The sequence below is a fragment of the Petromyzon marinus genome, chromosome 15 (genome assembly GCF_048934315.1).
Source record: "Petromyzon marinus isolate PM22_M1 ecotype Great Lakes invasive population chromosome 15, UKy_Petmar_22M1.pri1.0, whole genome shotgun sequence".
Lineage (NCBI taxonomy): Eukaryota > Metazoa > Chordata > Hyperoartia > Petromyzontiformes > Petromyzontidae > Petromyzon > Petromyzon marinus.
This window is the reverse complement of record NC_133681.1, coordinates 12,201,603-12,214,895: the sequence shown is the minus strand read 5'-3', so window position 1 is coordinate 12,214,895 and position 13,293 is coordinate 12,201,603. Positions and strand designations below refer to the sequence as shown.

At 42.9% G+C, this 13,293-nt stretch overlaps 1 protein-coding gene across 4 annotated transcripts in view; it reads right to left on the bottom strand.

Moving 5' to 3' along the window:
- Positions 1 to 644: 644 nt before the first annotated feature.
- The window catches only part of LOC116942667 (phosphatase and actin regulator 1), a 103,533-nt gene continuing 90,884 nt past the window's right edge, over positions 645 to 13,293 (bottom strand). For all 4 annotated transcript variants that reach the window (XM_032954860.2, XM_076067284.1, XM_032954861.2 and 1 more), the window contains 3 exons: positions 12,764 to 12,904; positions 11,013 to 11,089; positions 645 to 9,048 (listed from right to left, as the gene is read on the bottom strand). In XM_032954860.2, the coding sequence (XP_032810751.2) occupies positions 9,033 to 9,048; positions 11,013 to 11,089; positions 12,764 to 12,904 (234 nt within the window). In that variant the 3' untranslated portion in view covers positions 645 to 9,032. The remainder of the gene's footprint in view (positions 9,049 to 11,012; positions 11,090 to 12,763; positions 12,905 to 13,293) is intronic.

Sequence of the window (13,293 nt, the reverse complement as noted above, 5' to 3'; positions counted from 1 at the left end):
CTTCAACTCAACATGATATACCTATCCCATGCATATACAATGTATTACATACACAAAAATAAATTATACAGAGCAGATACTCTGCACGGTATTAGGCTTCTTTCCCCATGATACAGCGCAGCATTAAAGACATAAACGTGTGCCCCAAGCAGTCTCACGGCCTCTCAAGGCGAATGTCCCAGGACGATTCTGCGCTTGAGAGGATTGGCCAATTTCATGAATGAGTATTCGACTCGTGGGAGGGAACTGGAATTGGGAACCTGACAAAACATTCCTTTTTACGAGTCGAGTATTTGTAACATGTGGGTTGCGGGCACACAGTGGCGTACGATTATGAATAATATCATAAGGCATTTAATGTTTTACAGAAACGTGGGTACCTTGTTAAATTCCTTGCGAAATTCGACAACAGGTTATACACGTTTTCCACCGATGATAAAACATGGTTTTATTCACCACAAAAGTATTAGTTTCAGGCCTATTTTCGTGTAGGTTCACTCTTAAACTTAGCCATTTTCCTTATTGAAAAAATCGGAGTGTCTGGCAAAAGAAGTTTCCACGATATACGACTGCATTTGCCATATGCATTTAACAACGACAGCACAAGTGGCGTGCAAAAAGCAAACACACACCGGGCATTGCAATGAGGGGCACCTGCATTTTTTTATTTAGAGTAGCATAAATACAATTAAAATAACATTCAAAGACATACAGTATTTACAATTTATTTAACAAGCGTATCCTTTCACTGAGATACAGGCAAGTGCACGTGTACACACACGCACGCGCGCGCGCCAAGTATGTTTAAGAAACACAAAAGTAAATGAGAAAACGTGCGGCCCTTGCGATCTGTTTGGGACCCAGGCTAAAGTCAACCGGACGTGCTCAGCTTTTCGACACAATCTCAATTTTGAACCGTGCAGACATCGCACGGCCGAGGCAAGTGAAGATCTGCCCACAGTAACACAGATAAACACCCGGCGAGGAAGGAGAGCGATGCGACTCTGGGAAAAGGAAATAGTAAAATATATTTTAAAAAATCAGTTCACAACTCAATTGCTGATATCGGTTTGTAAACCATATAAGTTAGTCAGGGACTTTTATTTTTCTTAAATGAAAACATTAGCTCATGAAGGTGCATAACCTTCTGTTTCGAATGTTTACTTAAAAAAAAAATCAATTCAATTCAGCAGACACGACTTGTGTTGCACGGGCAGGGTGACGATCTGTTTTGGCGTGTGCGTGTGGTGCATTTTTATGTGGAGAGCAGAGCCAGCTTGATGATAAGCGGTTACGTCCAGCTAATAAATATTGGCATCGCGGCTGCGTTGTAGCAAAGGGAATGTACAAAAGTTCTGACAAACTGTGAATTGCGCTTAGCAATGGTAGAGAGAGAGAGTGGTGAGCACTTATGCCTATTGAAAGGTGGTGGCAAATACAGGTAGTCCTCGACTTACGATGATCCGACTTACGATATTTTCGACTTACGATGGGGTCGTCGTAACGCATCTCCTTCGTAAGTCGGGGACCACCTGTACTATGGAAAGAATCTCCCAGGGGACGAAAATATTTATAGTAACAGCAAAGTGGTTTTTCATTGACACTGTGTGGACATCAGTGTCATGGAAACGTCAATAGTAAGAGGTTAACACAGCATACACGTACACTGGTATGAGATTATTATTACAAAAAAGTACATCTTTCATTACTGTATGCTAAAACTTAGCGAAACTCAAAACTTTAGGGCATGCGTCAGAATCATGTGCGTACACTCGTGTGTGTTTTCTCCTGCTGGATGGGCTCAAAGCCAAAGCAACGAGATGGTGGACTGAAAATGCAGTCCACAAAAGGAGAGGGTTGAACAATTATACAAAGGCAACAATACACAAGTGATTTTTTCACGAATGTCTGAAATATGGCCACGAGACCACCAAGAGCATCTAGTCATCAACATAATATTTAGCCACAATAATTTGTTGTATACCCAAATTAAAGTTGTTTTTAAAGGTTAGAACATGAAATACATCACTGAATGCGTTGTACAATGCTGGATGCAAATATAGCTTTTTCCTCGAATGTTCTTAATATCATCCCACTTCAGGGTACTCAAAATTATGCATCGGGATACATTATCTTATAAAGAGTTATTTCACTGCTAAATTGTTAATTTAAATGCTTTAAATAAATACAATTTAATCGTTGACATCTCTGTGAAAGTAAGCGGTTAAAGGAGCCACCATAAAGTGGTTATATATTAAGTATGAGATGTATATGTTGCAATCAGACTGGTCAACTAAGCTTAGCAATAAGTTCCCTAAAATAAATGGAACTAAATGCCATGGCTCTCTATAAATGACTGATGGATAATTATTCACACCAACATTGCGAGTTCAGAGTTTAAAAACAAGTGATTATGAATTAAGAAGCAAACCATTCAATAAATATTCAGTTCTCTACAATTAAAACAAGCAGATGCCTCACATAGAGTTGTCTCCTTCGTACAGGGCCGACTCGAATTTCTGAGCTTCAAGATCAAGTGTTCTCGACGGCAGTGGCGCTTCAGCCACCGACAATGGCCACGACGACTTAGAGATGGATTGAAGCGATGGTTGGCCAGTTGGTTCAGGAGGTGAACGCTAAGCCCATTAAAAGCGCCTGAGCCAGCACCAATTGGAACCTGGGCTCAAATCCTGAACTGTCACCCATGAATAAAACCAGGTTTTTTACACATGTATTTTTCATACGTACAAAAGTCCGGTTGGCAATATTTGCACAATTCATTACAAATCAACAGATGTTTGAAAGATACGAGTGACCAATGAATGACGATCGCAAAATAAGACTTGAAAATGAGCTTGGGCCATCGTTATCCAAATTTCAACATTATGCATCCAGCATCCTTCTCAACTGATAACATCATACATTTTTACGTTTCATTGTGTACACCACAGGCATTCGGTGCTTAGAATGCATAACCAATATAAGCAGTATTCCTGATATTAGTGGGTTTTAATTTTATTTGGCTTAACGCACGTATGCCGTAAGAACTTTACGCAAACCCATTGTCATAAGCGCTTGGGATAAAAATGGCATAAAATAACCAACAGCCTCTTGACAACACTCTTAATCTTTGAAGCTGTAGCTCTGTCGAACAAAACTCAATGAGATTCACAAGAGCTTAAAATAAAAAAAAACCCGAGGTAATAAAAAGACATACGTTAATAGAATGGCAGTGACTATTAGCACAATCATCATACCGCTTAACCAAAGCCAGCAAAACAGTGAAGTGTGCAACAATGTCACAGTGACCCCCTCTGACCCTTGGAGCACTTTCACAGATTTACTGTGTGAGCTCACATTGGTTCCTTGTCAATGTGAAACAATCTGGGACGTTTTCTTCGGGGCGAACGCTCCAAATGAGCTCCGACAATCCTACTTTGCTTAAAATCGTCGGCATGAATTTCCCGCTTTGCAAAACGAGCTTAACCAGTGCGAGTTTGTTTTATACAATGGTTGTTAGCAATTTGCCCAATGTCAGCACATCCTCGATTATTACAATTAAGCAAGCGTGACGTGATGGGTGCGTTTAGAGTGCCTCGCACTGACGCCAGTGACTGACCTCATCAGCGTTATGATGAGAACACTGGGCGATAACTGCCGAGACAAATTGAAGCTTGTGTCAATAAAAAAACGAAATGGGGATCCAACGCTATGGCATTGTGCACACATTCTCTCTCTTCATCTTTACTCGCTCTAGAAATGATTGCGCCACATAATACTGCGTAAGAAATAGGGCTGTAACAATCCCTCCCCCCCACCCACCCCCCGTGAATTGTTACAATTCGGTCATGATTTGAACCAAAAATATTTTTTGGAACGATGCCGTAAATGTTAGTGCCTCCCAGTGACTGTAGAGGTTACAGGAACCAATAATATGCAAAATATTCCTATGGAGGTAAAAAAAAATCAGATTCTTATACAAGTGATTCGATGGATGTATCATTAGTTTTAAGAATGGATATTAAGTGATGACTTACTACACCGTTACACTCCCAACACAAATCTCCCTTTCGTTTTAATGTAACGTTCATAAATACGTATATAACCATCTCACTGTAACACTCTCTACTACAATATAAAATTCTCTCCTTGTCTGGAGAACAATTTCTCCAAAAGGGAAGCTGAAAAGTGAAGTGGTAAGCACGCTTGCCACAGAGCCCATTTTCACAAACAAGGTTCGATTCCCACATTCACCTGCTAAGCTGCGCACCAAATTTGCCACAGCATGCCAGTGGCTGTGTACAGAGGGCATCAGAGAGTATGTGAAAGTGGACATCGTGTGCTGTTTTTTACAGCCAATATCACGAATTTTGAAAAGAGGTCCAATTGAATTACAAATTAGAAGTGATGGTCCAACACTGCTCCAATTACTCAGGATTCACTTGAAAAAAAGATTAACGACCCCATTCTGAACCTTGTTAAATGAACGATGGTGAATTGTGAATGCAATATACAAAAACACTCTGCTTAATTATGCACGTTCATCAAGTCACACACAATTATTAAAACACACCTTCCTCACCATTACAAGACGACCACTATCCAAACGATGACTTTCAAGCATTTTGCGGTAAAACCCATTTATAACATTGCACATTCCTGAAAAATTAAAAATGTCTATTTTACACGTTCCAAAGCATTTAATTCCCCCTCCCTTAAATTAATCAAATGCCTGTACACTACAAGGTACCATTACAAGGTACCATTACAGACACCACCATTATCTAATTTGATACATTGTGGAATGTATGTTTCAAACCACTGAGACATTGTGAAGATTGTCGCATTAATAATCCTTTGATTACGCCTTGCCAGGTCTCCCCTTTAGTCTTACTGGCCTCTCACACATGTACGTTTCATTTAACTCGCCTACGTTAAGAAACTGGGCCTTTTTCCAATCACGCATTCAAGCACACTCTGCTAAATAATACACACTAATATGAAAAATATTAAATTAGGCCATGAAAAATATCATGGGAGGGAAACAAAACAGCACAGTATTTTTCAAGCATGGCATAAAAAATAAGGTGTGTGTATACTCAACAACCCCATGTCACCAACAGCCTCGTGAAAATACCAACAGATAGTCTTTTTTTAAAGTTGTCAAGAGTAAAACATCATAAATAGTATGCTGCTTTACCTTGATTTCACTGTCATGTGTCTCGAGATGTTGGGCGTGATGTCAAAAATATATAAATAAATGTGCGGACTTCTTTCGCGCCGTACGTAGCCAACCGTGCTAATCGGAGGTGCGGGCGGAGGCGAAGGACAACACACTAAACACAAAAAGCCGTCCTAAAGAAATGATCAAACACGATCAATATAACATTTGGCTGAGGTGGCCAGGTGGCTCAGAGGTCCCAGCGTGGCACCGCTGGGACCTCTCAGATCGAACAGAAGCCACCACCGGCTATTAAACCTGGGGCTCTCCAGGGTACGACGCTGATGGTTTCAACCCAGTCGCAAATTGCTGTAAAAAAAAAATCCCACCTGATTAAATTTGGCACTGCACTTAATTTGGCTCAATTACAGCTCTAAGAATTAAATATAGTGGTTTCACTGTCAAAGCGATTAACATTACCAGCACTGTCCACTTGTGTGCGGGTCAGGGATCACTTGAAGGAATCTCAGTCGTTCTGCAATTTCTGCTTCTTTGGGCTGTTCTCTAACATAGCAAGTTGCACATGGTCTGTGAGAGTTGCAAGCGGTTTCTTCACCTCATGACATGACTCCGGTTGTACAATGGAGGACAAAAGGGGCAAAACATTACGGCAATACATTGTGCATGTCTTAAGCCTGATGCTGTACGTTTCAATAATTAATTTACATGTTTACTGTATTCCTCTGCATGTCGTCTCCCCTGGAATATTCTTTTGGTCTCAGTGAGCTCTCATCTGGTACAAATAATGCTTTAATGTTCTATGAAAAAGGGTCATTGCCTCAAACATCGTCAATTATATATTTTGTTGAGGCAGTGTCAATGATGAAGGGGCTGAGTTTTTTTGGTATAAAGCAAATGTATAAGCATAGTGGCTACGTTAGGTTGAAGTGTATGCTTGTCATACATTTCACAGCTTTCGCAGGATACCAGAGGGGCCGAATGTCTTTCACCATAGTGTGTGCATTTATTATTTTATTTAACTACAACTTGTGGAACTTCTACTGGGTAGGCAGGGACGTTACCTTGTTTAATGCACATTGCACAAGTTTACACACACATTGTTCATCCGCTCCCAGGCTGGGTATGGAGATGACACAATTGGGCAGGGCCATTTTTTTTTCTGAAACACACGACACATTAAACAATAATGCTGTGTTTTAAATATATAGTTCAAACAATGGGCAGAACTAATTTCTACTGTTAGTCCTGAGCCAGTGGTAGACATTCCACATTGCTATGGCAGAGACCAGTTAATCCATAGGACAACCACTGAATACGGTACATGAAATTTGTGTTTTAATCTATAAAGCAAAAAGCGTTGTCAAAAAGTCATGAGAATGATATATTAAGAGTAAGCATACACTCACACTTATTTTAAAAATACAGAACAATTTGTATCAAAGGACACATTCAATTACCTGATTTGTTCAGATGGAACTTTAAAATAAGGCAAATATTCAGCAGGAGCAACTCTTTCAATATCTCATTCTCAAAACGTTGACTTCCCCCAATATTTTATATATAGCACACACACGTGTAAAAATAATAATTAACATGTACTGCACGTGCAATATATATTTACGTGCTTGTACATATACATTTAATTCAGACACACAAACCTACATTGCATATATACAAACGGAAAATGTGTGCACTAAATTATCTGCGTGTACGTGTGTGTATATGTAATGTACAGCTCACATGAACACGCAAGACACGCCAGAAATGGCCAAGACCACAGAGATATGTGGATGCACAAATACTGTCGGAAAACATATTGACCTATGACAACAATTGCTTCTTCAGCGGAACTCAAGTAAGAAAGCTCGCGGCTCTGCATCTCATTCACGTGTGATGACGATTCCTGCGAGCCAGAAAGTATTTCTGGCTCGCAATTTGTTAACCAAAGATAGGACTTGCGCGAATGCTTGCCTGGCTCCGATGCGAATGATGGGAGTCAATATGCAACAGGTCAACTGCCTCGAGTGTTTTCTCAAGTCGAGCGACAATCGGATCAAGTGTTGTGGTCTGCAGAGTTTTTGGGAACAAAAAATAAATAAAAGAGACGATTTAAAAAAAGGGGACAGCTGCTCTCAAAGCTCGGCTGTGATATGTGCAGAGCGAGCGTGCAGCAGTGACGGGGGGGGGGGGGGGAAGGAATGCTGGGAGGAAAAAAACCCAGCACAAAAGGGCCATTTATTTTTGCTACTGCCATCGCTCTGCCTTGCAATTGGAAAGGATTTTAAAGGGATTTTATCGTCAGTAATATGTTACACATATATGTATATTCTTTTTGTTATTGCCACTTTTCCCATGTATTGTAGGGGTGTATCGCAGGCATACAAAAAATATGTAAATGTGCACGCATGGCCATAGCTGAAGCTATTATGAGGACAAAAAGCCACGTCCCCGTGGGCCTCAACACCCTCGCCACAGCTGCCTATGATGACGAAGCTGTGTAGCCCCCCCCCCTGCCCCCGACATAACCAGACAACAAGGTGTGTAAGCACGCGTGTGGATGCGAGCACGTCTGGTCTGTATGGGTAAATGTGTGTGTGTGTGTTTATGTGCGTTGAAGCGGTAAAGTGGTCGGTGAACTGTGCTGCTGTCTCGGTAACTAGAGTTCATTAGCGGTAATTGGTATTTGAATCGGCACAGGTGGGGGAGACTCCGTGGCCAAGAATACGTGGTGCTGGTACCACGATCCCTTCATGTTTTCAATCGTTGGTGCTCGCTAACAGCACTTGCCCTAACGGCCTTTGAGGTGAGAGGGAAATGCTTGGCCTTTGTGCGTGGATATTAAACTCTTGGCACTCTTACGTACGATTTACAATTTACATTAATGAATTACCGTGGGTTAACTTTAATGTGCAGTAAAGTAATTAAAGGACAAGCAGTAATCTGGACTTCACATTGCAGTGTTTTACGGATATCAGCATCATTGTCTTAGTATTGGCCTCTAACTCATTGTCAAGTTATTAAGCTGTCACCGTATGCAGTTTCTCACGACACCTCGAATGCAATATCTCTAAGTGCATAAACATACAGGTAAATGAATCTGCACACGCAAACATACATCCAGATACTGTATACTAACACAAATGTATGTGTATAATAGCTGTTTCTGTACACATGTATATTCGGTGCGTGGGGACTGGTAGATTAGCGGTTATCTTGCTGCGCGACGAACCCGGCAACCCGAGTTCGATTCCCGCTCATGGTCAACACGAGTGACGGTCATCTGAACCGGTCCTGGGCCTTCTCCAGGTCGACTCAGCCTTAAATTAGTACCTAGTGCGGTGTGTAAAAATCACCACTCGGGAGACAAAGGCGGCCGGGCATGGCGTTCGGCCACCCACGCCCCTTCGTGTGCCATGCCGGTCTTCAAAGGTGCTTACTAAGAGCACTTTGTTAAGGCTATACGGGGAATCATTTTTTTTCCTTTGTATATTCGGTGCAATTGTCTGTGCTGCGTATTTGCCCGCTGCTCCTCTTCTAAGCTCACTGAAAGTTCACACCCCGAATTAGCCGCCACCGTTTGACCTTGGTGGCCGAGGCAGGAGAGGCTAGCCATGGCCATGCAACACGCACGTATTTACTCACTCAACGGACACTCACACCCACAAAAACAAACACCCACATCGCCACACGAGGGCAGTCGCGCTCCGTGTCGCTGCTGGGAAAATCAAATGTTCTGCTGTTTCCACGGCTTCCGCGATTCCACCCCAACGAACCACGCCTCTTCCGCGCGCCACATCGCCACAGTCATAATGTACACTATTCACAGCTCAGCGAAGGGTGAGGCCCAGGGTCACGGCTTGTGGAATCTGCAAGGGACAGAAAGGAGGGAGCCGGTGTGAGAATTTCCGCGATGGGTGTTAAATTGGACATGCGCCGGGCTCATTAGCCGCGATCCCTGGAAATGCATGGCGGTGTGCACCTACATTTTGTTTGCCTACGCTGGGAGCTGCTGAACCCCAAACACCGAATTCCTGAGCTTAAATGGGAAGCTACCCCCCCCCCCCCACCTCCACCTCGAAAGTAAATGGAATCCTAATACCTAGGGAATGTGATGCTCTCAATTTTACCATAAGGAGCCTTGGAGTTAATTTGGTTTTGCGGTAAATTGGTCTTGCCCAGCTCTGAGGATTAATTTGGCAGATCGGCACAAGCAAACATACAGAACTTGGCATTAATTGTGAGCTGCTAGGTACAGACCACAGCATTTGTTCATTCTCCTACAACAGCAGTTGCACATCTCGTGTTATGAGCCAAAGGTGGCATGCTAACGCATTGGAGAATATTTAAAAGGTCTATCTTATGTAAAAATTAAATATTCTAAATCAAGTTTGAATCACCTCTACGGGGAGGTTTTAATTATGAGACCTCCTTTGCCAGTAACAAGACATAGTAATAGGTTTTACCCTTTTAACTGGCACAAAAACTGACACCTTATTCAAGGCATCATGTTTGCAATAACCACAACACAAGCAGTCCAAATGCAAACAAAAGAGACAACTCTGATAATAATATGCACTGTCCTTGAATTTGGTCCAACACCAGTGGAGACTAGGCTCTAAGAAAAGCCGTCTCGGGTGTGGACCAATCAAATTCAAGGACAGTGCATATTATTATCAGAGTTGTCTCTTTTGTTTGCATTTTGACTGCTTGTGTTGTGGTTACTGCAAACATGATGCCTTGAATAAAGGTGTCAGTTTTTGTGCCAGTTAAAAGGGTAAAACCTATTACTATGGGGAGGTTTTAAGTTTTTCTCTCTCCCTCTCTCTGTGTTGTCTCTCTCTGCTTGTGTGTCTGTCTTTGTGTCTCCGTGTCTGTGACTTGTCTCTCTCTCAAATTTCACGCTTAACTTCTAATTTAGCAGTCTTTGGAAGAAGGTAATCAACCAGGTTATGCGTTAATTGTGTGTTGACCGACTCTCTATGTTGCATTGCATTACATTTCCAAATTTTACCAAGTTTGTTTGATTAAGTGTGTTTTCTCTCTCTCTGTGTCCTCGTGTTGTTGCTCTATTATTTCCTGCAGTCATGAAAGCTCCAAATCTCTCATTAACACGCTAATTTCTCTACCCCCCCCCCCCTCTCTATTTAAGGCCTCGACACAGAGGCGTTGTTTCTCTCTGTGCCTATGTGTGTGTCTCACTGTGTGTCTCTGTGTTGTCTATCTCTGCTTATGTGTCTCTCTCTGTGTCTCCGTGTCTGTGTTTTGTCTCTCTCTCAAATTTAGCAATCTTTGGAAGAACGTAATCAACCAGGTGGGGTGTTGACTGTTATGTTAGCCGACTCTCTCTGTTGCATTGCATTATATTTCTAAGTTTACTAGGTTTGTTTTCTCTTTCATTTGTACCTGATGATGATTGCTTGTGTTGCAACCGAAACGTCGCATGCTAGAATTCAATTTATTTATTTATTTCTACGTGACTTTACCGAAAGAACCAAAGAGTAATTCTACATTCATTTCATCAGCACAGCGGTTCACTCTGCGTACACTGAATGAGACTTACATTTTTCAAAAGCCAAATTACATGAATATTGTTTTATGTAGCTGCTCGAGCTGAGAATGAAATGAAACGCGTCAAAAAGTGACATGCGGCTTATTACTTGAGAAAAGAGCACAGAACCGGAAGTGTACACCTCAGCAGTGTGATGTATTTCGAGAGGGGTATTGGATGTGAAAAAGGAGTGGGCAAAATGGAGACGGTCTTGTCGTGTAACGTTTGGCGATGACCCTCATCGCCAAACCTTACGCGACAAGACCTTTGGTGGCAACTCACCTGGTGAGATGCCTGCTCAGTTCATGAACCTCCATCTCAGAGCTCTTGAACTCATTCAACTCCTTGCGGATCGCAGCCTAACACACGCAACAAAGACAAAGAGGCAGACAGATTGCAGCGATGTAGGCTGTTGAAAATCCACACACAATTTACACTAAACACACATTTATGCACCCTCACATGCATACACACAAAGACAAAGAACCCCCATGTAGCATACATAAACTGTTGGATGGGTGGCCAACACCATGCCCGGCCGCCCTTCTCTCCCCCGAAGAATACACACACTGCAGCAGGTTATTATTTAAGGCTGAGTTGACCTAAGGTAGCCCCCGGATCAGCTCAAATATCCGCCACTATTATTGGTCGTGAGCGGGAATCGAACTCGAGTCACTTGGTTCAGAGTGAAGCTAACCACAGGGTTCAACGGTGAGGCACACCAACATCCTCAATGAGCCCCCTGAGCTGCCCAGCCATCTCTCCTTGCCACCGACTCACAGCCACCGACTCACAATCACGACTGACAACAACCGACTCACAGCCACCGATTCACAATCACGATTCACAATCACGACTGACAACCACCGACTCACAATCACGACTGACAGCCACCGACTGACAGCCACCGACTCACAATCAGGACTGACAACCGACTCACAGCCACCGACTCACAATCACGACTCACAGCCACCGACTCACAATCACGACTCACAGCCACCGACTCACAATCACGACTCACAATCACGACTGACAACCACCGACTCACAGCCAACTGACTCACAACCATTGTCTTCATTGAATTTGCCATCCAGACCAATAACTTTTTTAAACTGTAATCGATCCCTTCAAATGACCAAATTCAAATTGCTTTCTTAAAATTGCTGCTTCACAATAAATATTCTCATAATTCGCAAATTCACTTCACGCGGAATTTTTTTTTATCGCAAGTCAGGTCTGGTAGAGTTGAGTTTTGGATAAAATTGGTAAAAGTGATGTTGTGTAAGGCAGTTCTCCTACATTCTTTCCAATGGTTTGCAATGTGTACTGATGCTATTTTATTCTGCAAGTATAATTGCAAAAATTTCCCGAGCAAACAGTATAGGCGTGTACAGTACAGGATTAGGTTTTATTAATGCACAGTTATCAAGATGTTTTAGCGTTAAAGGACAGGTGTGGTTTTGCGCTGGCTACTTGTTGATGACTGGGGACCCAGCCACAGGTGTTTTAAAGTAATAACGATTTCATTTTATATCACGTCATTCATGCTTATTGCATCCCACAACGCTGCACATTACTTATATGTATGGGCCAAATCCTATTCAAAGTGTTCAATCACATGCATCAATCTGTGACGCAAGCCTTTCAGGTATCCTCATCGTTTGTCTTGCATTACACTCCGTATTTAAATCAAACCTTGAGACATTATTTACTGACGTAATATTTTGTTTTACACCGGCGCAGCGCAGGTATACCCCCGATCGCCCCGCCACGATGAGGAGTGTGTGAAACCACCAAACTTTACGGACATCAAATGAGTGGAGAGTTCTTGACAACTTGTACGGCCTATGCAGATCACGGACACAGTTCATGGAGGTTATTAAGCCCTTCAATGTTTTGTCAGTAAACCAAAACTTAATGTCTTCTCAACTGTAACAGGAAACCAACGTAATTTATTAGACAGTGACCTGCACTGGGTCTACCCAAAGGCTCTTATCTCTCGTGGGAAGCCCCCTCTTTGTCCTCGTCGCTACCTTGTCAGCGGCAGTGAGGCGCGTCCAGGGTTTATCAGCTCGCCGATCGTAATCCTGGGCATCCGCCACCTCCACGTAGTCGTTGAAGCGGATAAGGATCTTTTTTTCTCGCAGCTCCTCCACCGTGGGCCTCTCGCTGAGCTGTGGGTCAAGTTGGAGAGGAGTTTAAGCCAGGGGTGGGGAATCAGCAGTCTCTTGGGCCATTTACGACCTCACGTCGTATGACCCATGGACACAGGTACAACCAGCGCTCCGGAGCGCTCCGATGTGTTCTCGGGTTGTGCCACGCGTTGTTCGGCACGATGTCTGACGTTTCGCTCCACATTGCTGAATTGTCAAGAAGCTCTCAGCACGTGAAGCAAAAACGTCGGGCATCGTGCCAAACAACACGGTACAGCCCAAAAACGCCAACGCAGAGCACGTACGGCACCATCGCGAAAACCTATGCATGTGTGATCTTCATCCATCACTGCAATCATCTTAGGAAATATTTTGTGTATATGTGTGCTTGCCCGCCAAAGGTAAGTTCG